We start from the raw sequence: 26,036 nt of genomic DNA, 5'->3' as shown, positions 1-26,036 counted from the left end.
GGTTAGAACCCACAGTTGGGAATTGGTGGCCCATCGTCCAGCAAATAGTGGCTCCTACCATGGTGGGCCATTGACAGGTATTGGCATCCCACCAGAATCCTGCTGGCCCTGATGCTGGGATACCAATCCTGCTTCTCTTCTTGTTGGTGCCCCTTCAGTCTGGGTAACTCATTGCAGCGGGGAAATGGCTAGGCCTCCCTGGCAGAGCTGGTATTGATAATTTCTCATGTGGGTTGCACTCATCTCTTACCTTTGCCCACCACTTGTCCCAATGTTCTTGCTCCCCGATTCCTGCTAATCGGGAGGTTTGGATTGGCACGAAGCTGGGTTCCTACGGGGCTGTGTTCAATTCTGCTCCGATTGGCCGAATTGGGAAGGCAGGTCGGAGCTAGGAGGGAGGGGGGCTGGCATTGAAATCGCCCATCGTCATTGGGATGGGCTTAGGTGGTTTCTGCTCCGTTGCCAGTGCGAGCCTGGGAGCCGTACAGCAGCACAGCAAAGCAGAGGCGTTGGCTGGAAGCATCCTCCGTGTAAGTCTGTGTGCCTGCTTGTGGGTGAGAGGAAGGCAGGGTGTTCTAGGTGTGGAGGTGCAGGTCCTGCCCGTCGCCTTGTTTCCCGAGGTCTTCATCTGCAGCAGAGTGGCAGAGCACCGCCTCCATTTTGCTCCCTGCTTTGGATCTGGCAGCTGCCACGGTTGCATGGGTTCGGCGTTTGGAGTGTTGCCTTTGCAGCCCAAAGTTCCCAGGTCTTCAGCGGGGTGTTTTGTGTGCTGCACCGATGATCCAATTATGCAAATCCTCCCCGGTAGAGATGGAGATAAAGAGGAGGGGGTGCCTGTATTGCTGGAGATAAAAATAGCTGCGCTGCCTGCCATTTCGGGACTGCATGGGCGAGGACCGGATGTGGGGAAGAGGGGGCCCAATGGAGGAAAAGAGCTGGGGAAGGTACGGGAAGGTGAGCCCCTTGGATCCCAAGAGGTTCGTAGTTGGGCTGAATGGCTGAAAGCTGCCCAGTTGCCTCTCTTCTGTTTTGCCAATACAAGGTTATTCCAGGTCACTGAAGTGCTGGAATGCTCTGCAGAAAAAACCAAAATAACCATTCTTATAGTTGTGATCCTCTGAATATCATTTTGATCCCTGCTTTGATGTCTGTACCTGCCTTTATAGGCAAAGGCCTTCTTTGTTTTGAATTTTCTTCTCTGAGAAAATTGGCTATGGCAATGTTTACCTTTCAGCGCAGTAGGCTTTTCCAGCTCTCATTGTTATGACTCCCAGTTGAATAATTTCCGCTCTGACGTTGCCGGGGTATCCATGTTTGTCCATGTTTTGTCTCTCTGGGGTTTGGCAAAATTATGCCTCGGCTTTTGGGCCCCTCGCAGTGCTTTTGTGTCCAGGTGTTGTTGAGACCTAAGCCGACCAGTGGGATCTTCCATGCTTTTTGTTCTTGCTTGCGGCTCCCGTGGGCGGAAGACCAAGGAATGGCATCGGTGGGATCTCTCAATCGGAAACCAAGCACAATGCCAGGTCAAGACATAGCCTTGCTCATAAGAGGAGGGAGAGATGTTGGTGTTTTGAGAATGATTTCAGACAGAAGGAATAGGGCTTTGGCATCTCACAATGTCAGAGAGAAGAGCAAAACACCTTGGCACCGAGGGCAGAAGGCAACTCTTCCCTGGAAATGAATGTGGATGTGCCATTGACAGCAGCACAAAAGCCTGTGCATTGAACGGCTGATGAAATCACGGCTGCTTCTTCCCTTCTTCTGTTCACCGATTTCCTGACAGACGTCCTGCTGAACATTTACTGAATGGCACTCCTTCCTAAGCATCTGCCAAGCTGTTTTGAAAGGGCACCCAGCCTTTCAGCTGGCCCTCTTCAAGAGGGAGGAGATAATGTGTTTTTGGAGACAACGTTCTAACTAGGCTCTCCATTGAGGCCTTCGGCTTGCCCTTCAAGTCCCTCTCTGACACTTTGGCATAAGTGGGCAGCCCTATGCCAACACCAATGGGTGCCAAGTCCCCTTGGCCTCCTATGCTGTGCCTGACCCCAAAGTCCACAGAGTGACTGTCTAGTGAGATTATCACGCGGCTCTGTGAAAGCCCTGCTATTCCATTTTCACTGCTGTGCCAACCTCCTGTGGAATTTTGGGATTTGTACTTTAATAGGGCCTGATTTCTATAGCCCCCTCCCCCCAACTGCACATCCCAGGATTCCACAGCTATCGGAAGTAAAGCAAAATAGCGGCACTTTCACAGTACTGGGTTATAATCTCCTCGAACGTCAATGTGTGCCCTTCCTCACATGCAACAAACTGTGCCCAATTGTTTTGCAGGGCCATAGATCTAGATCTAGATCTGCTCTCCAGGGAAGTGAGTGGGGCCCTGTGGAATTGGAGCTAATGGGAAAGAGGTTTTAAAAAATGCTGTGCTTGCCCTGTCGCATCTGTACAAACGCTGTTGCCATTTATTTTGTTCATTGGGTAGTCAGCAGTTTCTAAATGGAGATTAAGGAAGGTGAATGCTACGAATTGAGCTGCTGGCTGCTTTGACAACAAGGAATCCCAGGGGCCAAAGGCAACATTTCAGAGGAAGGGATTGCCTCAGAAAACCTTATGAAATGTATGGGGTTGTCATAAGTCAACCCCATTATGCCGATGTGACTTGAAGGCACGTCAGCACTAGATCTGACCTGGGTCCCTTTCCCCAAATGGTACTAGAACTCACAGAAACATGGGGAAGGAGGCATATGTATTATTATTATTATTATTATTATTATTATTATTCCGACTTGGCCAGCATGGTCCACGCTTTGGTTACATCCAGATTGGACTATTCCAATGCGCTCTATGTGGGGCTGCCCTTGAAGACAGCCCAGAAGCTCCAACTGGTGCAACGGGCAGCAGCCAGGCTCCTTACTGGAGCAAACTATAGGGAGCATACAGTGCCCCTTTTAAAACAGCTTCACTGGCTGCCGATAAGCTGCCAAGCCAAATTCAAGCAGCAGGGTATGACCTATAAAGCCCTAAACAGTTTGGGCCCTGCCTATCTTTGCAATCTCTATGAACCTCTATGAACCGGCGCGAACTTTAAGATCTTCCGGAGAGACCCTCCTTTTGCTCCCACAACCGTCACAAGCACGGTTGGTGGGGCGAGAGAGAGGGCCTTCTCGGTGGTAGCCCCCCACCTCTGGGACAGCCTTCCTGGAGAAATAAGACAGGCTCCATCCCTCCCCTCCTTTCATAAGAGCCTGAAGACCTAGTGGTTTAAACAAGCCTTTAAGAATGACTAGTTCTAGCTCAATCCCAGATACTGTTGAATATGGCCATATCTTTTTCTACCAATTTACCCAGGTTACTTCCTCCTATTAGGCCCCAGAAATAAACAGCCATAGACTCTACCTAATTTCCCAGGCCCTCTGCAAATTGCACTAGCCTCGGCCCGGCCTTTTAAATTGCCTTGAACAGGCAGGATTATTTTAAATATATATGTGCTATTGTGATTTTTAATGCTTATATTGTCTTATTAATTTTATGTTTATGTTGTTTACTTTTTATGTATTGATTATGTTACTTGGAAACCGCTCTGAGTCCCCTTGGGGAGATAGAGCGGTATATAAATAAAGTTTTGTTGTTGTATTCTTATCATCATCATCAGACTGTCTCTCCCCCATGCCCACCTCCTTGCCATCTTTCCCCCGTCCTCTCTGGCAGCATAATCCACCCCTTGCTAAGAAATGGATTCACAAAAGAGCACTCAGTTGATTGATTTTTTTTCAGGGGGAAAATGAAATCATCATTAAATATGGAGCAACAAGGAGATGACAGCAGCTGTGTTTGAACATAAGCTCTGCTGAAGGATTTGCCCTTGTTCTTTGGCTAATCTTCCAGCAAGTTGCATGGGTGGACTCACACCCGCTCCCCGGCTTCTCCCTGCTGGGTAGGATTTAGAGGAGCTGAAACTGGGATTTCCCTGTTCAGGAGCTAAAGGAGCAATGGCAGGATGGGAGGCACAAGGGTGGCTGGTTAAACGGCTCCTCATGGCTTCATTTGCCAGGTTTCAGAAATGTCACTCAGGGACGGCCATCTGAACATTACATAGCCTCCTGGTTTTTTAAACATTGGGATAATTGACATTGTGCAATGCACACATTTGTTCTTCCCGAGGCCAAGCTGCATGCGCCTTCACGTCTCCCGCCAGCTTACGGTGACCCAATGGAAGGTTATCTTAGGGCTGGGATCCTCAGAGGTTGTTTGGTCCCTTCTTTCCTCTGAAATCGGGCCGGGGATGTTTTGGTGGTCTCTCCTCCGAATCCCAACACAGGCCAGGCTGCTTTTTGTGTCAGGATTGACTAGAGAAACTGCAAGTTGCGTCTGGTGTGAGAGACTTGGCCGTCTGCAAGGACGTTGCCCAGGGGACACCCGGATGTTTTGATGTTTTACCATCCCTGTGGGAGGCTTCTCTCATGTCCCCACATGGAGAGCTGGAGCTGACAGAGGGAGCATCTGCCCTCTCCTCGGATTCGAACCTGCGACCTGTCGGTCTTCAGTCCTGCAGGCACAAGGGTTTAACCCATTGCGCCACCGGGGTCTCCAAGATCAGAGGCACCTTTGGGATCTTTTGACCTAAGAGAGAGATTGCCACCCGACCGTCTTGGGCCAGAAACACTGAGTCAGGTCCCACATATCCCCATCTGCCACATCCCTTGCTCTTGTGTCCTGAAGGCATTTTTAAGGGCAAGTCCCAACCCAAGCAACAGCAAGCCAACCCATTGATTCACCCTCTCAGCTTCAATTGGCATTAACAATTACATTTGAACTCAAGACCCCATTTGGAGCAAGATGTTTCTTGCCCCCCTCATCTCGTTCTCCCCCTAAACCCATGGACGCACTCATACGATCTGCTCCACACACCCCTCCCCGCATAAAATAATGTATTCGGATCATCCCCACCCAGAGAGAACAAATGTGAAGGCATGAAAGCGAACGGATGCTGGCCTTTTGTCGAGCCTCAAGAAAGCTCTCAGGTGCTTGTTCCTTCTTTCGTTTTTTTTGGTGCTCAGAGGCAAAACGTTTGGAAAGAGGCAAAATTGAAGTGGCACCAAGAGCAGCATGGAGGGCGAGGCTGAAAACCCTTTGGGAGGTGAAGTTCCTCTATCTACACTGTGGAATGACAGCACTTGAACCATCAATGGACTAGAACAGGTACAGAGGAAGGAGCGCAGATAAGGCCCTGGGCTTCCTGATAACCGCTGGGCTGTGACGGCAGAGCCATTTCCCCTTCGACGGATGCCTGGATGCTGCTCTGTTTCTCGGCGGCATTTCTGTGCCAGGGTTGGGAAGACAGCGAGGCTCTTATCGGCAGCAAACAGATGGTCTCGTACCGGGCTCGGCATGGTTATTTTTAAAAAGTCACATGGCTCTCCTTCTCTGTTTTGACCTGCTTTCCTGAAGACCTTTCTGCTTGTCTCTGGGCTGCAGGGAAAATCACAGAGAAGACCAGGACGATGGGTTTACAAAGAAGTGAAACCCCATGCGTCGGTTCCGCCGATACGGGAGTATTTCATCCGCTGTCTTTCTTTCCTGTTTCTGGGCAGCGCAGCTGCTTTCACTTGTTGAAAGATTCAGAGGGTTATCCATGCTTCTGAAGTCTAAGTAGCACTTTGGTTTGCTAACTCCTTTAAAGTTCAGACTAAAACCCGGCATGGGTTCATCATGGGTCACCAGCCTCTCTAGGGATGAGTGTATCCATCCCTTTCTGAGATGGGAAACCCAAGATGCTTGCCCAATGGTTGCCATGCCATTGCTAGGTGATGGTTTCTTGATACCACATGTTTTGCTCACTCTTCCTTGAGAATGAAAGATGATGGCCCCGAAGTCCCAGGGACTTCCCTTTTGGAGCAAGTGTCTTCATGGCTGGAAGCAACCACAAAGCAGTCCTCTTGAGGACAAGGTGCTGAAGGTGCAAGCATTCGGCTAATCCGATGCGATGAAGTTTCTGATCAAGGACTGGCAATCACAGACAACGAAATTGGATTATGATTTTGATTTAAGAGATGCATTGGTCTGTATTGGTGGCCCAATACTGTGTATTGTATATGTATGTGTTTTATATTTTTAATCGGAATTTTGTTGTTTTTAAATGCTGTAAACCGCAATGAGTCGCCGACTTAGGCTGAGATATTAGCGGTATACAAGTGTACTAAATAAATAAATAAATAAATAAATAAGGTCTTCCGGCTCTTCTGATATTCCTCAGTGACCAGATCCTCAAGCCCCATGGCTGTTTGGTGCTGATAACTGGAAACTTGAGGCTTCTCTTTCCCGCTTGCTGCTGTTGAATCTCTGGCACTACACCTTTGGGTCTGTTCGGTCAGCCACTTGTCTTAATCCTGCCAAAAACGTTCATTTGGGGAAGGAATTTGATGCCTTGGCCACGGAGACAGAAGCACAGTATTCTCTGACTTAAGAGAAGAGGCTTCTGGTCAATTTCCACAAGGAGGAAAGTGACATCCTGGCTGTATTTTCACTTGCTGAAGGGAGGATGTGGCACAGTGGGATTCCTGAATGGCTCCATGCTTGGATTGCCCAGTTGTCTCAGTCACCTTGAGTTTGGAGGCTGTCGTCTACAACCAGGGTAAGATCACATGTCCACGTTCCATGGTCCGTTCTGTGTCCTGCGACCCGGCCTAACCAAACTCCCGATGCGTCTGGATGTAGTGTCCCCCTTCAGGCTGGGCCCGGGGCTGGGCTTAGCCCACTGCCCACCCACTGATCCACTTCAAAAGGGCCTTGCTTCTCCAATCATTCCAGAGACGTCTCTCCACTGTCCTGGTTCACTACTTCGCTCTGGCCCATGAAGCCACACGAATGCCCGGGCAAGGAGGGAGAAAGGAAAAGAAGGCATTTGGAACGTGACGGAAGAAACAAGGTCATGGATATTTGTCCACAAATTACTCCGGAGTATAAATCTCGAATGATGAATAGGTGGCCTGCAAGTCATCGATTGTATTGCCTTGGAGATGGAGGGCAAGGTGGGTGGTAGCTTTGGGTTTAACAAAGTGCGTTCTTCAGCAGAAGACCTCTATGCAAGAATTACAATGCTGTTTTTTGGGGGGGGGGGGGCGCAGTAGATTAGATAGGGAAAAGAGACTCTCTCCCATTATGTCCCATTATTCCACATTTGTCTGCACCTTTAAGCCACCAATGATTGTGCGTTTGAGTCCCTAACCTTCCTGAGAAACAGATCAAACTTTTCTTGAATGGATCTGCCCTTTCTCCTGAATTATTAAAAAATGGTTTTGGAGCTGTGGGCATGGTGTCCAGAGGCAAGGAAAGGCTTTGCTGGTGCCAGGTTACGTGTCAGGCGGCACAGTTGGCAAGACTGGCTTTAGATCGCAGCCGCGTCTGTGTGCCCTAGAAAGACAGGCTGACAGTTCTTGGGGGCCCGTCTTTCTCCTCTGTGGATCCATTGAGGAGGCTGAAGACTGACTGTCAAACCCTATTAGCCTTAAAGGGTATGTGCGGCCCTCTAGCATCAGAGGCACGTCTTGGGAATGCTCCACTAACATGTTTCACACGGCAGAGAGCAAAACAGTCAGCGTCAGTTACCACCCTTAGTCAGTCGCCCAGTTATATCATTGTTGTTATTTTCTATCCCTCCCAACCATGATTTGCCTACCCATTTTACTGACTGCCATTCTCTCATAGCAGGTACTGAACCCAAGGGGAAGGGAGGGCTACTTGTATGGCAACTGTGCCGTGTCTCTCGGGGTTTTGGTGGCCTTTGCTGACCTCTAATCTCACCCCCTCCCCAGGCCTGTCGGGACTTCCTGGAGTTAGCCGACACCCACAGCCGGAAATGGCAGCGGGTGCTCCAGCATGAGCGCGAGCAGCGCATCCGGCTGGAGGAGACCATTGAGCAGCTGGCCAAACAGCACAACCACTTGGAGCGGGCCTGCCGGGGGGCCCCCTCCCACACCTCCAACACCAGCAGCCACGTCTCCAAAGGTGAGGTGCGCCTTTTGTCCCCAAATACCCCACATGGCCCACATGGCGGGAGATGTGGACATGGCTCACCTGGCCCTTTCTCTGTGTCAGGGGGGAGCGTGCAGAGTGTGAAAGGGGAAGCCAGCGACGAAGATGAGGAGACGGAGTACTTTGATGCCATGGAGGATGCCCAGGCTTTCATCACAGTAGCTGCGGATCCATTGAAACACCGGTGGGTTTACTCCCCCCCAGCACCTTTGTTGACAGTGGCCCAAACCTGGTGAAAATGGGCTAGGTTGGTGTTTGCTCCATTGAGTGTGTTGAAAGGTGTTCCTCCCTCCTGGCCCATTTGCTGGGCTCAAGGGTTACTTCCTGCAACTAGCCAAGTCTTCCGATGCTGCCGACGGCTGTCTAGGAAAACCCATGGTTGACTGTCCAGCCCCCTGACTCTAGGGATTGGGCTGGTAAGAATGCCACACTGGGAACTGGCACATTGGAGTGGCTTCCTATCTGTGATGCTCTCTGGGCCCAATGTCCTACTGGCCATGTGCCACTCACTTGCCACTGTGCCCTGTGTCTTCTCTGTAGGCGCACAGGCAGCAACCTCAGCCGGTCCAGTGAAGGTCGTGCTGATGACTGGAACCTGGAGGATAGCGTAAGTGTATTGGCAGTTCAGAAGGCTCAGTCGTGGACTGAATGGTCCTCAAATGCCTTGGGGTTTGACCATCCCTTTCCCTCCCTTTCCCTCTCCTCTTTCTCCAGGTGTTTGAGAGCTCCAGCCAAAGTACCCTCGACTCGATGGGCAGAGATGTGGCGCCCAAGAAGAAGCGGCGGACCCGCATCCCAGACAAGCCCAACTATAGCCTTAACCTCTGGAGCATCATGAAGAACTGCATTGGCAAAGAGCTCTCCAAGATCCCCATGCCTGTATGTGAGGTCACTTTGCTCCTTTTGGGGGACTGAGTGGGCCAAGCACTGTGGAAGGCACGACATTCCTTCCGTTTGAGTTCCATCCTTTCCGGTTTCTCCCTCACAGGTCAACTTCAACGAGCCGCTTTCCATGCTGCAGCGGCTGACGGAGGACTTGGAGTACCACGAGCTGCTGGACAAAGCTGCCAAGTGCGAGAGTTCCGCGGAGCAGATGTGCTTTGTGGCCGCCTTCTCCGTGTCTTCATATTCCACGACGGTCCACCGAACGGCCAAGCCCTTCAACCCACTCCTGGGGGAGACCTATGAACTGGATCGCCTGGATGAGATGGGCTTCCGGTCCCTCTGTGAGCAGGTAAGGCAGCTGGGTTGGCACGTGGGATACTGTGGGCAGTGCCAACAATTCCAAGCAGATTGCCAAGGCCCTTGGGGTCACTATTTGGTCTGTGGCTTGTGGTGGACCTGGTTTTCTTCCCTTTGCTCCTCTTCTGGAGGCCAAACCATCAGGGTCCCTTTCTTCTTGTCTCTCCCAGGTGAGTCACCATCCTCCAGCTGCTGCCCATCATGTCTATTCCAAGCGCGGTTGGACGCTATGGCAGGAAATCACCATTGCCAGCAAGTTCCGGGGCAAATACCTCTCCATCATGCCACTGGGTGAGTGACAGAGCCGTTGAGGCTCTTTGGGCGACTGCCAACAAACTTTTGCCAGTTGACCATCTTTTTGGAGAACTAGTGATGTCTCCTTTATGATCACAGCAGAAAACTGGATCCAGCAAAGGGGAGAGTATCCCATTCCCCTCCTTGGAGCTCTTTGTCCTGGAAGTGCCGAATTCTGCCATTCTTCCTCTCTTTGGTCTCGCAGGTGCCATCCACTTGGAATTCCACTCCAGTGGCAACCATTACGTGTGGCGCAAGGTGACCTCGACAGTTCACAACATCATTGTGGGCAAACTCTGGATTGACCAGGTCAGTAGAGGGGACCAAAAAGGCCAGGTCCAAGGCAAGAGTCCACCCTGACAGGCTATTGGGGGCACTGATCTTTATTGTTTATTTATTTATTTATTTGCCATATTTATACTCTGCCTTTCTCTACCCCTGCAGGGGGGCTCAACGCAGCTTACAGTGGCACATACACAGCACCTCAAAACAACAAATTCACCTTAAAATAGTTTAAAATTACAACATATTAGACACGTTTAAAATACATTCAAAGTTAAAAACATGCCTTCCAGAGTTCAAGCTCGAAGGCCATTCCAAGGTCAAATTGCACGTAATTCTATATTCGACATACTGCATTGCCCTAATTTTCAAAAGCCTGCTCCCAGAGCCAGGTTTTAACTCTCTTCCTGAAGCCTAGTAGGAAGGGGGCTCATCTGATGTTGCTAGGGAGGGAGTTCCACAACCGAGGAGCTACCACTGAGAAGGCCCTGTCTTTTGCCCCCGCCAGTCACACTTGTGAGGCAGGTGGGACTGACAGCAGGGCCTCCCCAGATGATCTTAGTCTCCGAGCTGGTTCGTAGGGGAAGGTACGTTCGGACAGGTAGCCTGGGCCAGAACCAAATTAACTTCCTTTCCCTCTTCTCTTCTTTGTCCCAGTCTGGGGATATCGAAATCATCAACCACAAATCAAAAGACAAATGCCAGCTGAAATTCACTCCTTACAGCTACTTCTCCAGAGATGTCCCTCGAAAGGTAAAACTTGTTTTGAAGGTCTCCATATACCCTTGGTTAGGGGAGGGAGGCGTGAATTACAAGTAATTTAATTACTCATCATTAGTTCCTCCACAAGGTTATTCACAGGTCCTTGGTGATTGACTGTATGTCTATCATGGAGGAAGCGGGTTTGGGTAAGCCCCCAGGATGGCATTGGGTAGGCCTTGCCCGGCTCTGCCCAGATGCCTTTTGTTCCTGGGTCCAATCAGTGGGGCTGTGTCTCCCCAGGTGTCAGGCGTGGTGAGCGACGCAGAGGGCCAGGCGCTCTATGTCATGTCCGGCACCTGGGACGAGAAGATGGAGTGCTCCAAGATTGTCCACAGCAGCCACGGCAGCACCAGCTCGGAAGGCAAGCTGTCAAAAACCGTCTATCAGACCCTATCTCCCAAGGTCCTGTGGAAGAGATACTCCCTTCCGTAAGTTTCTGCAATTGGGCATGGGGACTTAGCAGGCATTGCAGGGATGGAGGGCTTGAAGGTCTCTGCTGTGCCATGAGTTTAGGTCATATTGGTGGTCCTTCAGGTCCGGTGGGAGGAATTGGTACCTGGAATGTAATTCACATTAGCCCTGGCCAGTGCTTTCAGTGGTTCTGCATGCTTGGAGTCACCGTCCAATAACACTGACATGATTTTCCTTGTGCCCCATGCTTCGTATCGGGGATCTCAAATGCAGGCCCTTCCATGTCCAAAGCACACACTTGATAAACTCCCCTGTTACGCCAGCTCCACTGGATGCCAATTTGCTACTGAACAAAATTCAAAGTGCTGGCGTTAGCCTATAAAGCCCTAAACTGTTATGGCCCAGCTTACCTATCTGAATGTATCTCTCCCTATTTATTTATTTACCATATTTATATACCGCCCCTCTCAACCCGGAGGCGACTCGAGGTGGTTTACAGTCGGCAGTCAATGCCTCCAAACAACATAAATAAAGTTAAAAACATTACATATAATATAAACCATATAAAAGCAATATAACAATAAAAACCATAAAACACAAGTCCTCAGCGTCTCATCACTAAAATCATTTTTCTGTTACATCGTCCAATTGTTCCGTGGATCTCAATTAGTCTGTTACACTGCGTCTGCAAATGCCTGCTCAAACAGCCAGGTTTTGACTCTCTTTCGAAATGTTAGGAGGGATGGAGCCAATCTAATATCCCTAGGAAGGGCGTTCCATAGCCAAGGGGCCACCACTGAGAAGGCCCTGTCTCTCGTTCCTGCCAATCGCATCTGCGAAGGGGGCGGGACCGAGAGCAGGGCCATACCAGATGATCTTAAGTGCCTAGGTGGTTCATAGGGAGAGATGAGTTCGGACAGGTAAACTGGGCCGGAACCATTTAGGGCTTTAAAGGCTAAAGCCAGCACTTTGAATTGTGCCCGGTAGCAAACTAGCAACCAGTGGACCTGGCGCAACAGAGGAGTTGTATGCTCCCTGAGCGCCGCTCCTGTTAACAACCTGGCTGCTGCCTGTTGGACCATTTGAAGCTTCCTAACAGCCTTCAAAGGCAGCCCCACGTAGAGCGTGTTGCAGTAGTCTATACGGGATGTAACCAGAGCATGGACTACTGTGGCCAAGCCAGACTTCCCAAGGTATGGGCGCAGCTGGCGCACAAGTTTTAACTGTGCAAATGCTCCCCTGGTCACCGCCGAAACCTGGGGTTCCAGGCTCAGCGATGAGTCCAGGATCACACCCAAGCTGCAAACCTGCGTCTTCAGGGGGAGTGTAACCCCGTCCAACACAGGCTGTAACCCTATGTCCCTTTCGGCCTTTCGACTGACCAGGAGTACCTCTGTCTTATCTGGATTCAGTTTCAATATGTTCACCCTCATCCAGTCCAACACAGTGGCCAAGCACCGGTTCAGGACCTGAAGAGCCTCCTTAGTAGCAGGTGGGAAGGAATGACAGAGTTGGACATCATCTGCGTACAGGTGACACTGCACCCCGAAACTCCGGTTGATCTTCCCCAGCGGCTTCATGTAGATGTTAAACAACATGGGGGACAGTATTGAGCCTTGAGGAACCCTACAAGACAGTGGTTGTGAGGTTGAATAGGCGTCTCCCAGTAACACCATCTGGGAGAGACCCTCTAGGAAGGACCGGAGCCACTGCAAAACAGTACCTCCAAGGCCCATTCCCGCGAGACATCCCAGAAGGATACTGTGGTCAACGGTATCGAAGGCTGCTGAGAGGTCCAGCAGAACCAACAGGGACACACTACCCCTGTCTAGCTCCCAGCGTACATCATCCACTAAGGTGACCTAGGCTGTCTCTGTATCATGCCCTGGCCTAAAGCCAGACTGTGCCAGATCCAGCTAATCCATGTCTTCCAAGAATACCTGGAGTTGTGAGGCCACCACACGTTCCAGGACTTTGCCCAAGAAGGGGAGATTGGAAACAAGCCGATAGTTGACGAATTGAGTGGGGTCCAGTGCTGGTTTTTTCAACAGCGGTTTTATCACAGCTTGTTTTAAGCTCGCTGGAATATTGCCTTCCTGGAGGGAGGCATTAACCACCACCTTTACCCACTTGGCCAATCCCCCTCTTGCTTCCTTTAAAAGCCAGGATGGGCAGGGGTCTAGGATGCATGTGATTGCTCTCATCCCTCCAAGTATCTTGTTCACATCCTCAGGTTTCACCAATTGAAATGAATCAGACAAGCAGGTACTCGTGTTACATTCTCAGAGACTGCCGTTAACATGGTGTCCAGACCAGAACGGATCAAACTGAGCAAACACTTCACAGCGGGCTGTCGAGTTGTCAGGTCTCCCATCCTGAACGGTGGGATTTAATAGGCCTCTGACAACTCGGAACAGCTCTGCCAGACGTTTCCTTGCGGACGCAATATTAGCTGCCAGAAAAGATATCTTTTCAGCTTTTATTGCCACGGCATATGCCTTTAAGAGGGCATCAAGCTGTGCTTAATTTGACTCGCTTGGATCCAGATGCCACACGCCCTCTAGTCTCCTCTTCCTTCGCTTCATCGCTGCCAACTCCTCATTGAACCAAGGAGCTGCTTTAGCTCAGCTGGTTGAGAGGGGACGTTCCGGAGCAATCGTGTCTATTGCCCTAGTCATCTCCTCATTCCAGAGAGTGACCAGGGCATCAACAGGATCACCAGCCGAGGTGGCGGGAAATTCGCCAAGAGCCGTCAGGAATCCATCAGGATCCATAAACCTCCTGGGGCGGACCATCTTAATGGGTCCATCCCTGTGGAGGTTAGGGGATGCAGTGAGTCTAAACCTGAGTAGGTGATGGTCGGTCCATGGCAACGGAGCGATAGTCAGCTCTTCCACACCGCCACCTTCCTCCCATGCCTGACAGAAAACCAAGTCCCATGCCTGATAGAAAACCAAGGTGTGGCCAGCACTGTGGGTAGGGTCAGATACCTGTTGGGACAGCTCCATGGTCCCCTTGGCAGAGGTCCCTAGGGCAGCTCCTTATGAAACATCAATTGGAAATAAACATCGAATCAGTAACATGGTTGAACAGGGACTATAACACAAAGATCCAAAAGTTGCTACTCACCAAGGAGCTGCTTTAGAAAACCAAGTCTAAGGTGTTAACTCCCCCAGGGATATTTTGTTGCGTAGATCGTCTTTCCAGGGTTGGGGGATTCAAGTAAAAAGGGTGTTCCAAGACTTAGTCACCTGCCCACTACTAGAGGGACTTGTAGTAGGGAGCCAATTCGGGAAACCCCCAGACAGTCCCCAGGGGCCTCTTGTTTTTGATCTATAGACCCACAATAGTGAAGTAGACCTCCACTTAAGGTCCCTCACTCCATCAAAATTTAGTGAAACAGAGCTCCAAATCCTGCCCCTAGAGCAGCCCACTCCATCAAAATTTAGTCAAATACAGCCCCTAACCTTGCCCCCGGACCAGTCCACTCCATTAAAATCTAGCCAATTAGAGCTCTTAACCGTTTCCCTAGACCAGTCACCTCCATTAAAATTTAGCCAATTAGAGCCCCAATCCCTGTCCCTAGCCCAATCATCCCCATCGGAATTCAATCAAATAGAGCCCCAAACACTGTCCCTAGATTATCCCTCCCTGGTCTCAAGAGTTTCCACCAGTCTGTCCATACAGGAAGCTGCTCTTGAGAGTTCCCTGTGGATAACGCCCTCCACCCAATTGAATGCTGACAGCTGACTGCCTACCCCTCTAAGTCCATCGAATAATGTCCTTGTGGGAGGGTTGTCCCGGGAGCGGGGGTCCACTATTGAAGTCGTGCTGGGGGGACGTAGATGCTTTCGCAAATGCCATTCCAGGGAGAAGTGCAACAGAACAACTGCGACCCTGGGGCGAGATAGAATGGAGTGCCACCATGACTCAACAACTGCGACCTTCGGGCTCAAGGTCCTGTTGCTAAACGCTAGGTCCGTAAATGGTAAAACAGTGGCCATTCAGGATTTGATCCTGGATGAACAAGCGGACCTAGCATGCATCACTGAGACCTGGTTGGATGAGTTGGGGGGGGGGGGCAACCTCGCCATGCTCTGTCCTCCAGGTTTTGGGGTGCATCAGCAGGCCAGACCAGGGGGGCAGGAAGGAGGGGTTGCGGTGCTCTTTCGTGAATCCATCTCTCTGGTCAGGTGCCCCTTGACGCAATGTTCTGGGTTTGAGAGTGTTCACCTAAAAGTGGGTAACCGGGACAGGTTGGGGATTCTGCTGGTGTACCATCCACCCCGCTGCACAGCAGTCTCTCTGCCTGAGCTCGCAGGGGTGGTCTCTGATTTGGCATTGGAGTCCCAGCGGCTAATAGTGCTGGGGGACTTCAATGTCCAGGTAGAATCCACCCTGTCTGGTGCGACTCAGGGCTTCATGGTTGCCATGACAACCATGGGGCTGTCCCAAGTGGTATCAGGTCCCACTCACATAGGTGGTCACACTCTGGATCTGGTCTTTATTGCGGACGGGGGTAATGTTGGTGTGGAAGAGCTAAAAATTCTTCCATTGTCATGGACCGACCATTACCTGATCAGCCTTAGGCTTACCGCAATCTCGAACCTCTGCAGGGGTGGTGGACCCATTAAGATGGTCCGCCCCAGGAGGCTTATGGATCCAGAAGGATTCCTGATGTCTCTTGGGGATTTTCCTGCCATGGTGGCTGGCGGTTCTGTCAAAACCCTGGTTGACCTCTATAACCAGGAGGTAGCCAGGGCGGTGGACGCGATTGCCCCTGAACGTCCTCTCTCGCTACGTAGAGTCAATCCAGCCCCCTGGTTTACTGGGGAGCTGGCAACGATGAAGCAGGCAAGACGGAGGCTAGAGCGCCACTGGCGGAAAACTCGAAAGGCAGCTGACCGAACACGGGCTAGAGCCTCTTTTAAGGCCTACTCCACGGCAATAAAGGCAGCCAGAAAGACTTTCTCAACTGTCCGCATTGCGTCTGCATCTACTAGACCTGCAGAGTTGTTTCGGGTGGTTAGGGAGCTCCTTCACCCCCACCAGGGTGGGGAGAACCTTGACCACCTGGCAACTCGATGTGGCGAGTTCGCACATCATTATGCAGATAAAGTCGCTCAACTGCGTTCCAAATTAGACGCCAGTTTTGATGCAGTGTCCATGGATGTAACTGAGATATCTGTCTGTCCAGTTTTGATGGATTTGTTTCAACCTGTTCAGCCTGATGACGTGGACAAGATTCTTGGAGCGGTGAGAACAACCACCTGTGCCCTGGACCCTTGCCCTTCCTGGCTAATCAAGCTTGCCGGTGGGGGGTTGGCCGAGTGGATCTCAAAGATTATAAATGCCTCATTGGAACAGGGACATATTCTATCTAGCCTGAAAAGTGCAGTTGTGAGACCGTTACTCAAAAAGGCGTCCCTAGATTCCTCGGTCCTAAATAACTACCGGCCAATTTCTAACCTCCCTTTCTTGGACAAGGTTCTAGAGCGGGTGGTTGCCTCCCAACTCCAGGGATTTCTGGATGACACCGACTATCTAGATCCATCACAGTCTGGTTTTAGACCTGGCCATGGTACTGAGACGGCTTTGGTTGCCTTGGTGGATGACCTCCAAGAGAGCTTGACAGGGGGAGTGTGTCCCTGTTGGTTCTCCTGGATATCTCAGCGGCATTCGATACCCTCGACCATGGTATCCTTCTGGGGAGGCTCTCTGAAATGTGTCTTGGGAGCATTGCACTGCAGTGGCTCCGCTCCTTTCTGGACGGTCACTCCCAGTTGGTGAAGCTGGGGGATACCTGCTCGGACCCGTGGCCTTTGACCTGTGGGGTCCCGCAAGGTTCCATTCTATCCCCCATGGTTTTCAATATCTACATGAAACCGCTGGGTGAGGTTATTCGGAGTTTTGGAGTTGGGTGCCATCTGTACGCAGATGACACCCAACTCTACTACTCATTTCCACCGAATTCCAAGGAAGCCTCCCAGACCTTGAACCAGTGTCTGACTGCTGTGATGGACTGGATGAGGGCTAACAGGTTGAAGCTTAATTCAGACAAGACAGAGGTCCTCCTGGTCAGTTGCCGGGCCGACCGGGCTATTGGGTGGCAACCTGTGCTCGACGGGGTTACACTCCCCCTGAAGGCGCAGAACCGTAGCTTGGGGGTACTCCTGGACTCAACGCTGTCGCTTGATGCTCGGGTGTCAGCGGTGGCCGGGAGGGCCTTTGCACAACTCAAACTTGTGTGCCAGCTGCGACCATACCTCGTGAAGTCTGACTTGACCACGCCTTGGCTACTTCCAAACTGGACTATTGCAATGCGCTCTACGTGGGGCTGCCCTTGAAGACGGCCTGGAAGTTTGAACTGGTACAATGGGCGGCAGCCAGGTTCCTTACTGGAGTAAACTATAGGGAGCATACAACATGCCTATTAAAACAGCTTCATTGGCTGCCGATAAGTTGCCGAGCCAGATTCAAGGTGCAGGTCATGACCTATAAAGCCATAAACGGTTCGGGCCCCACCTATCTCCGTGATCGCATCTCCTTCTATGAACTGGCACGAGCTCTAAGATCTTCTGGGGAGGCCCTCCTCTCGGTCCCACTACCGTCTCAAGTGGGGATGAGAGAGAGGGCCTTCTCGGTGGTGGCCCCCCGCCTCTGGAATGCCCTTCCAAGGGAAATAAGACAGGGCCCATCCCTCCCCTCCTTGAAGACCTAGTGGTTTCAACAAGCCTTTGAAAATGACCAGTTCTAACTCAGCCCTACACATTGTCGAATATGGCCTTATTCTTCCTACCAACTATCCAGATTCTTTCCTCTAATCGGCCCCGGAATGAACAGCCACAGACCCGTACCTAATATTATTGTTGTCTGCCATGGCATTGCACTTAATTCCCGGGTCCCCTAGAATTTTTGAGCTTGCACAAATCTTGGCCCGGTCTGTTAAAATTTAAATTGCCTTGAACAGGCAGGATTACTTTTAATATATGTGTGTTATGTTGACAATTTTTATGCTTATATTGTTTTGTTAATCTTATGGTTATGTTGTTTTTACTTTATATGTTTTGTGATGTTACCTGGGAACCGCTCTGAGTCCCCTCAGGGAGATGGAGCGGTATATAAATAAAGTTTTATATTATTATTATTATTATTATTAGTAGTAGTAGTAGTAGTATTATTATGGCAGACATGAAGTCCGGAGCCGCTCCTGAAAGGGTGGTCTCTGCCTGAACATTGAAGTCCTCAGCACTAAAAGTCATTGGGACTCCAATGACAGGCTCGAGACCACCCTGGCTAGCTCAGGTAGGAAGACTGTAGTGCAGTGGAGTGGATGGTACACTAACAGAATCCCTATTCTGTCCCAGTCACCTACCCTCAGGTGGACACATTCAAAATTGGTTGACTGAGGAATGGGGCACCTGGTCAGGGGGATGGAATCCTTATAGACCACCGCAACCCCACCTCCCCGCCCTCCGGATCTCGGCTGGTGCTGCACAGAAGAACCTGGTGGACAAAGCTGGGTCAGATTTACACCTCCAGCCTCAACCAACCAGGTCTCCATTATGCACACCAGATCTGCCCATTCATCCAGAATTAAGTCTTGGATGAAAGCTGTCTTACCGTTGATAGATCTGGCATTCAACAGCACCATCCTTAATCCAGAGGGACCACCATCCTGGGTACTCAGAATTGCCTTGTCAGGAGACCGTTTTGGAGCGACTAATATTCTATGTCCCTATGAACCTTCTAGGAGCTCTCGCAATTGGCGTGGGCGAGAGACAGGGCCTTCTCAGTGGTGGGCCCTTGGCCTAGGGATATTAGATCACCCCCCTTGACCTACCATAAAAAAATGAAACCGTGGCTATTTGAACAAGCCTTTGAAATTTACACAATAGACAAACATGGAATTATGTGAAATTGAATATTGGAATGGCTCAGACGATAATTTTGGACAACGAGGCTAACAGTGAAGGTACTGGTTTTATATATTGGTTTTATATGTTTTTAAAGGTCTTATTGTATGTACTTTGTAATTCTGTTTTAAATGTGGTTTTAAATGTATATTGTCAAGGCATCAAATGGCTTCCTGGTTGTAAGCCACCTTGAGTCACTTTCAGGTTTGAGAAAGGCGGGATAGAAATATAGTAAATAAATAAATTGACTACTGCAACGCTCTCTACGTGGGGCTGCCCTTGAAGACGGCCCGGAAGCTTCAGCTAGTCCAGCGCGCGGCAGCCATGTTGTTAACGGGAGCTGGACGCAGAGAGCATACAACGCCTCTGCTGTCCCAACTCCACTGGCTGCCGATCTGCTACCGGGCCCAATTTAAGGTGCTGGTGCTTTCCTACAAAGCCCTAAACGGTTCCGGCCCAAAATACCTTGCAGACCGCATCTCGGCCTACGAGCCCACGAGGGCCTTGAGATCATCCGGGGAGGCCCTTCTCTCGGTCCCGCCCGCCTCACAGGCACGCCTGGCGGGGACGAGGGAGCGGGCCTTCTCGGTGGTGGCCCCCCGGCTGTGGAACACTCTCCCGGTAGAAGTTAGACAGGCGCCCTCCTTGATGGCCTTCCGTAGGGGCCTAAAAACATGGCTCTTTGAGCAGGCCTTCAACTAAGTATAGTTAATTGACACTGGAATGAATTAGGACTGCGAATTTTGGCTATGACCCCAGGACTTGACGAAGCGGATTTTTAGTATAAGTATATGTTGTGTTGTATTTGTCTGTTTTGTATGTCTAGACCCGCTGTACACTGTCTTCTTTGTTGTTGTTCACCGCCCCGAGTCGCCTCCGGGCTGAGAGGGGCGGTCAATAAATGCAATAAATAAATAAATAATAAATATGACAGAAAGGGATGCAGCCACCTTCAACAGTGGAGGCCAAAAGATCCAAAGCTTTGCAACCCCTATCTCATTTTAACATGGGTCCTGGCCTCTTGGCAAAGAGGCTGCTGTGAGTCGGAAAAACAAGGGCCTGTCCCCCAGCATTACTACTGTCCTGTCGCTCACCTGCTCTTTCCTCTGCAGGGAGAACGCTGAGAACATGTACTACTTCTCCGGCCTGGCCTTGACCCTCAACGAGCCAGAAGATGGGACGGCGCCTACTGACAGCCGCCTGCGTCCCGACCAGCGGCTGATGGAGAATGGCAAGTGGGACGAGGCCAATGTGGAGAAGCAGCGGCTGGAGGAGAAGCAGCGGGCCGTGAGGCGGAGGCGAGAGGCAGAGGCAGCCGAGGCCCTGGAGGAAGGTGGGTTGAAGGGGACTGGTGAGGAAGGCACCATGGTCCTCCCAACATGTGAGAACAAAGGGAAACTCGACCCAAAGCCTAGTAAACATCTTGGCTTTCAAAATAATATCCTTCATTTGTATACTGCTATATCTCTCCAAGAGGACTCAGGGCAGTTTCCATCATGGTAAAGCATTGCAATTACCGACATAGGATCATACAGAAATCATCATAAAAATAAACAGTACTGTATAACAGTCATACATATTTAAAAAATTAAAAACCAGTTTGGTACTAATTACATCAAACAGCTCAGATCCCAATGGCCAAGATTTCAAAGTGGGCCTCAATGACTACAAAAGGGCTGGGCTAGTATGATGAGGTGGACTAGGGCCCGGGGAGTGGATAAAGTGCAAGCATGGCCTATCTGATGGTCAGGGTGGGACCTGGAGCTATTTATCTCCAAGGCCTGCTTCATAAACACAAGAGGACTGGGCCAATGAGGAAACAGGACTGGGGAAATGGGTAAAGTACATAACAAGGTCCTAACTAATGGCCGGGGTGGAGCTTAGGGCTCTTCATTTCCAGGGCCTGCTGAATAACTATAGTAGGGCTAGAACAGGGTTAGTAGCAAAGGGCTGGGAAAGTATGTAGGGTGCTGAGCGAGGACCTAACTAGTGGCCAGGGTAGGGCTTGGAGCTAATAATTTCCAAAAGCCTGCTGGAACCACCAGGTTTTCAGGTCCTTGTGGAAGGAGGCTAGTGACTGGGCTTTTCTTAATCTCTCTGGGGGGGGGGGGGCATTTCAGAGATGGGGGGCCACCACCGAGAAGGCCCTCTCCTTCACTCCCATGACTTGAGACCATGGTGGGAGTGAGAGAAGGGCCTCCCTGATAGATCTAAGAGCCAGCTCGTAGGGGGAGATGTGATCGTGGAAATAGGTGGGGCCTGAACCGTTTAGGGCTTTATAGGTCATGACCTGCACCTTAAATTGGGCCCAGCAGCTTATCGGCAACCAGTGGAGCTGCTTTAACAGGAGTGTTGTATGCTTCCTATAATTGGCTCCAGTAAGAAGCCTGGCTGCCGACCTTTGCACTAGTTGGAATTTCCAGACCGTCTTCAAAGGCAGCTCCACATAGAGTGTGTTACAATAGTCTAGTCTGGATGTAACCAAGGCATGGACCACCGTGGCAAAGTCAGACTTCACAAGGTATGGTCGCAGCTGGTGCACAAGCCTTAACTGTGCAAAGGCCCTCCCGGCTACCGCTGACACCCGAGCATCAAGCGTCGGCGCTGAATCCAAGAGGACCCCAGGACTGTGGACCTAGGCCTTCCCGGGGGGGCGGGGGATGTAACCCTGTCGAGCACAGGTTGCTACCTATACCCCAATCGGCCCCACGACTGACCAGGAGGACCTCTGTCTTGTGTGGATTAAGCTATTCTAGACACAGTTTAGAATAAATTCAGAGGCTCTGCACTAAGGGGTGGTGGCTATTCCAGGACGGTATCCATGGGGCTGGTACCTTATTCGACAAACCAACATTTTCAACCGAGGGCCGGTTCATGGTCTCTCAGACTATTGTGGGGCTGGATTATAGTTTGAAAAAAAGAAAGAAAAAGGAATGCATTCCAATGCAAACTGCACATATCTTCTTTCTATTGCAAAAAAAAAAAAAAAAAAATGAAAGAGCAATACAATATTTAAAGGGAAGAACAATTTTAACCAAACTTACCAGTATTTCAATGGGAAATGTGGGCCTGCTTTGGGTTGATGGAGAGTCGAGATAATAACAATAATAATAATAATAATAATAATAATAATAATTTTCATTTATACCCTGCCACCATCTCCCCAAGGGTACTCGGGGCGGCTAACATGAGTCCAAGCCCAAAGATTACAATAAAGCAAAATAAAATACATACAGAAGATAATAACATCAAATAAAGTGCAAACAATAACAAAATAATACAATGGAATAAACATAAGATATAAAATGATAAAAGAATTCAAATTAGGAGTGTTGTTTTCTGCCTTCAAATTGTTTCAGACTTAGGGCAACCCTAAGTCTAAAATTTAGGGCCAGGTAAAGGACTTGGAGGGCCACATTTGGCCCGTGGGCCTTGGTTTGGGGACCCCTGCTCTAGGCACTTTCCAGGTCCTCTACTGCGACTACGGTATCCCGACACAGGATGTCCTTCATTTTAATTGAGTTGGGTATTCTCTAAAATGTTCTTTCTTGTCTCGCAGGCAAAGACTACGAAGGCTACGTGCCACTGTGGTTTGAGCGCAAGGTGGACCCAGCCACGGGAGAGCTCATCTGCCTGTACAAAGGGGGATATTGGGAGGCCAAGGAGCAACAGGACTGGCGCACCTGCCCTGACATCTTCTGAGTCTTGCTGGGCCGGGAGAAGGCATCCTCAGAATCCCTCTGCGGGACGGAGGAGCTGGCAGCCAAAGCCCTCGGGGCCGTGGCCGTGGCCACACTCCTCTCCGAGACACAGCCAAGCTGAAATCTACACAGAATTTTTTAAAAAGGCAAAACCATGCAGGGATTCCCAACATATTTTTATGCACTCACAAAATGGGATTTGATTTTTTTTAAAGTGGCGTTTTTAAACCTACAAGTTAGGATGAAGAAATCATTGATCTTGTTCTTTCCCCCCTTTTTTTCCCCAAACCTGGTTGCATCAAGACTTGTGGCTTCCCACAACTCCCAGGCCTTGGTTTTCCAAAGATGGACATATTTGTGGGGCAACAGCGTGTGTTGGATTGTTCCCCCGCCTTTTCTCCCCCTGTTATACATATATATTTTTTAAAGTCTATAGATCAGGATTTTTTCCCCAAGGTGCCCCCTTTTCTGAATGGCCTCTAAATCCGAGGCGGAAACAGAAACCGCCTGGCGATAAACCCATTGGTACTCCTAACCATTTAGAGACTGTGCCTTTGGAGGACACTGGGTTTGCACTTGTTGGAAGGGAACAGTCCATGGGAAAGAGCTCTTTCTTTGGACTTGTGTTTGGAACCCGCTCAGATGAGACGGTGCCACGTTTTGGGGAATTGCGATGGCCTTTTAAGCCAGGTTCAGTGTCCAGATTGTGTCCCTTTGGGAAAGGACCTCTGAACTAGTAGCATCTTGGCAAATGAACCTTGGCATACCTCAAACCTTTCTTTGTAGAGATCTCCATGGAAGAGGAGTCGAGCCAGACAGAGGACTCTCTGTAAGCACTCCGTCACAAACCGGCTTCCTCCTTTGTCTAGTTGGGCCGGTCCCTTTCCACTGCCACTGCCCAGATTCACCCAGGGCATCCAATCTGAGCTCCGGTGGGTACAGCAAGATCCAGCTGTGATACAGTATGGCTGCTGCGGCTGCTGATGGCCGACACGACCTGGAAACACCCCCTAGTGCCATCTCTGTAGAAAGCACACATACCCCAAGACACACAGATGCACACGGCCTCAGTGTCATCATCACCCAGGGATGGGCAGAGACCGGGCAAACTGGGGAGGAGGTATTCCAGATGAGATCAGGCAGGTGCAGGTAGCTGGGGGAATCTGTGCCAGGCGTTATGCTAAGGAGCTCTCCATGGTACTGAATGTGTTTAGGAGCAATAGGGTTCGGCACCACTGAGAGCTCCTTTGCAACCCAGGCTGTACCCTGGCACACATCCACTGCTGCACTGGCATGGGAGGCACCTGCCTATGCCATTCCTTTTGGATGGGATGCCGGCATGGCTGCAACCAAGGCTGCCAGCCTGAATGCCACATTGCACACCACTCTCTCAACCCCAGTCCTGTGGTTTTGGTGCCACCACCTTGCCAACACGATGCTGTGGAGGCATTGCTACCTGATTACCAGCTGATTTGGATATCTTACTCCTTTGGGAAAGGTGGGCATCCAGGGCATCCTGGCATGGTCTTTTTCAGGCCCTTTGTGCCCTTGGAAACTCTAGAGCTGCCTATCTCACACTGTCTTTTGGCTTGAGAGCACATGGCGGCCCAACCGACGGCCATCCGCCACCTTGCCCTGGGCTTGCAAATGAGCAATAAGGAAATTCAGGGTTTTCCCTCATGCCACCATGCTGCCCACCACCAGGTCCAATCCGGAGATCACTGAGGAATCCCCCACAGATCCCCTCTTTCCCTAGCAGCGCCTCTTCCCACCCTTCCTGGCACCCCTTTCTGTACAATGTGTTCTATTTCTATAGTATAGACATACATACATATATATTTATACACATGCAGACGGAGTCTGTACAAATATCCACCAAACTCTGTGGTCCTTTCACTCCTCCATTATTTATTTGCTTCTTATTTATTTATATATATTTGTGTATATATATATATATGAGATACATATATAAGGATATATATATATACAATTATTTTTGTTGGGATTTCTATGGTGTGTAAAGAGGAGGTGAACACAAAAAGGTCATGAAGACGAGTCTAGCTCTGTCTGAATTTTTTTCCACAAAATAATAGTGTGATTGTAGCAGCATTTATCCTGTTATTTTTTACTTGAAAAGTTTACTTTTTCGGGATGTCCTCTGCAGCGGAGGGCATCCGGAATGGAATCCTGGAATGAATCATGTCGATGGAGGGTTTGAGCTGGTCTTAAAGGATGGATCTTTTCCTAGCAGCAGTTTGCCAAAGCCCACAAAATCCCGCTGCTATTTTAAAAGGAGTCGCAGAGTTTTATACATGTCTGAGTTTTCCGAAAAATAGAGCAGAGCAGGGAGTGGACGGCGTCAAAGGAGATCAAGGCCGAGAAGGGGGTTGAATTTTAAAATGTCATTTGAAAAAGATTTTGTAAAAAGTGATGGGAATGGAAAGAGCTGAACGGAGGGGGTCTGGGACGCAGAAAGGATTGGCTGGTGGGGCCATTGCAAAGGAGCCCGAAACAGGCTACATTTTGCCCCTCTTTTGTCCTTTTAGACCCCTCTGCATATAAAACCAAAATACAGAACCCACGTGACCCCGAAAGATGCCAGGGTCCCTCTTTTGTTTTTGTCTTCTCTTTCGAGGCCATATATCTCAATATATGGATTGGGAAACTCGACTCGATTGAATGCCTTATTTTCTGTGCTTTACTTGATGTCGTGGAGCAGGTTTTTCCTTCCTTTTCTTCAAGAAACAGAAGACCTGAGGTGGCAGTGCCCATCTGGGATATGTCCCTGGGCATAAGGCTCTGGAGAGGGGCACCCTCACAGAACGGATAGCATCCGAGAATATAGAAGCCTTCCAATGATGTTCTTGTATTTGAAGGAGTACGAAGGGCCAGCAGATGTAGGCAAAGGGTGATGGAGTGTCAATTGGTTGGCCCATTGTCATTGGAATGCCACTCTGTCCTTTCCTTTCTTGCCCAAAAAGCTCCTTTTCACCCAAAGGTGGTATTGGCAAGTGCCACGCTTCACTGGCTTCTTTCCTTCATTCCTTCCCTTTTCTCTTCCAGAGGGTTTTCACGTCGTCCAACTTGTCAATGCTGTGGAATGTAAACTCCCCCTCCCCCTTGTGAGTGCTCCCTCTTGACTGGCACCCTTAATAAAATGTGAATAAAAATGTGGATTTGGGCGTTTTCAACCCGCCTTGGACTCCAATTCATCACTCGGGGATCCGGTGGGGATTTGTTGCCGTTGGGGCATTTCTTGGCATTTTGGCACAGAGCTCAGAGACATTGACTTAGCTTAGCATCTCCCAGCCAAAGTGCAGGATGCTGGGAGTTGTAGTCTGGAAAGTAAACTTCCCAAGAATGTATGCAGTTTGTGCACACTCAGAGGCACACTGGA

At 50.0% G+C, this 26,036-nt stretch overlaps 1 protein-coding gene across 6 annotated transcripts in view; it reads left to right on the top strand.

Moving 5' to 3' along the window:
• The window catches only part of OSBP2 (oxysterol binding protein 2), a 46,252-nt gene extending 20,422 nt beyond the window's left edge, over positions 1-25,830 (top strand). For 4 of the 6 annotated variants that reach the window (XM_060785326.2, XM_060785332.2, XM_060785328.2 and 1 more), the window contains 11 exons: positions 7,812-8,004; positions 8,095-8,215; positions 8,572-8,638; positions 8,746-8,910; positions 9,020-9,265; positions 9,444-9,564; positions 9,773-9,876; positions 10,507-10,602; positions 10,852-11,039; positions 20,051-20,271; positions 22,498-25,830. In XM_060785326.2, the coding sequence (XP_060641309.1) occupies positions 7,812-8,004; positions 8,095-8,215; positions 8,572-8,638; positions 8,746-8,910; positions 9,020-9,265; positions 9,444-9,564; positions 9,773-9,876; positions 10,507-10,602; positions 10,852-11,039; positions 20,051-20,271; positions 22,498-22,640 (1,665 nt within the window). In that variant the 3' untranslated portion in view covers positions 22,641-25,830. The other 2 variants (XM_060785331.2, XM_060785330.2) reach the window with 2 other exon arrangements.
• The last annotated feature ends 206 nt before the right edge of the window (positions 25,831-26,036 follow it).

This window comes from Anolis sagrei, chromosome X, assembly GCF_037176765.1.
Source record: "Anolis sagrei isolate rAnoSag1 chromosome X, rAnoSag1.mat, whole genome shotgun sequence".
NCBI classification, from domain to species: Eukaryota; Metazoa; Chordata; class Lepidosauria; order Squamata; family Dactyloidae; genus Anolis; species Anolis sagrei.
Note: the sequence above shows the minus strand (reverse complement) of the source record. Positions and strands in the feature narration are given on the sequence as shown.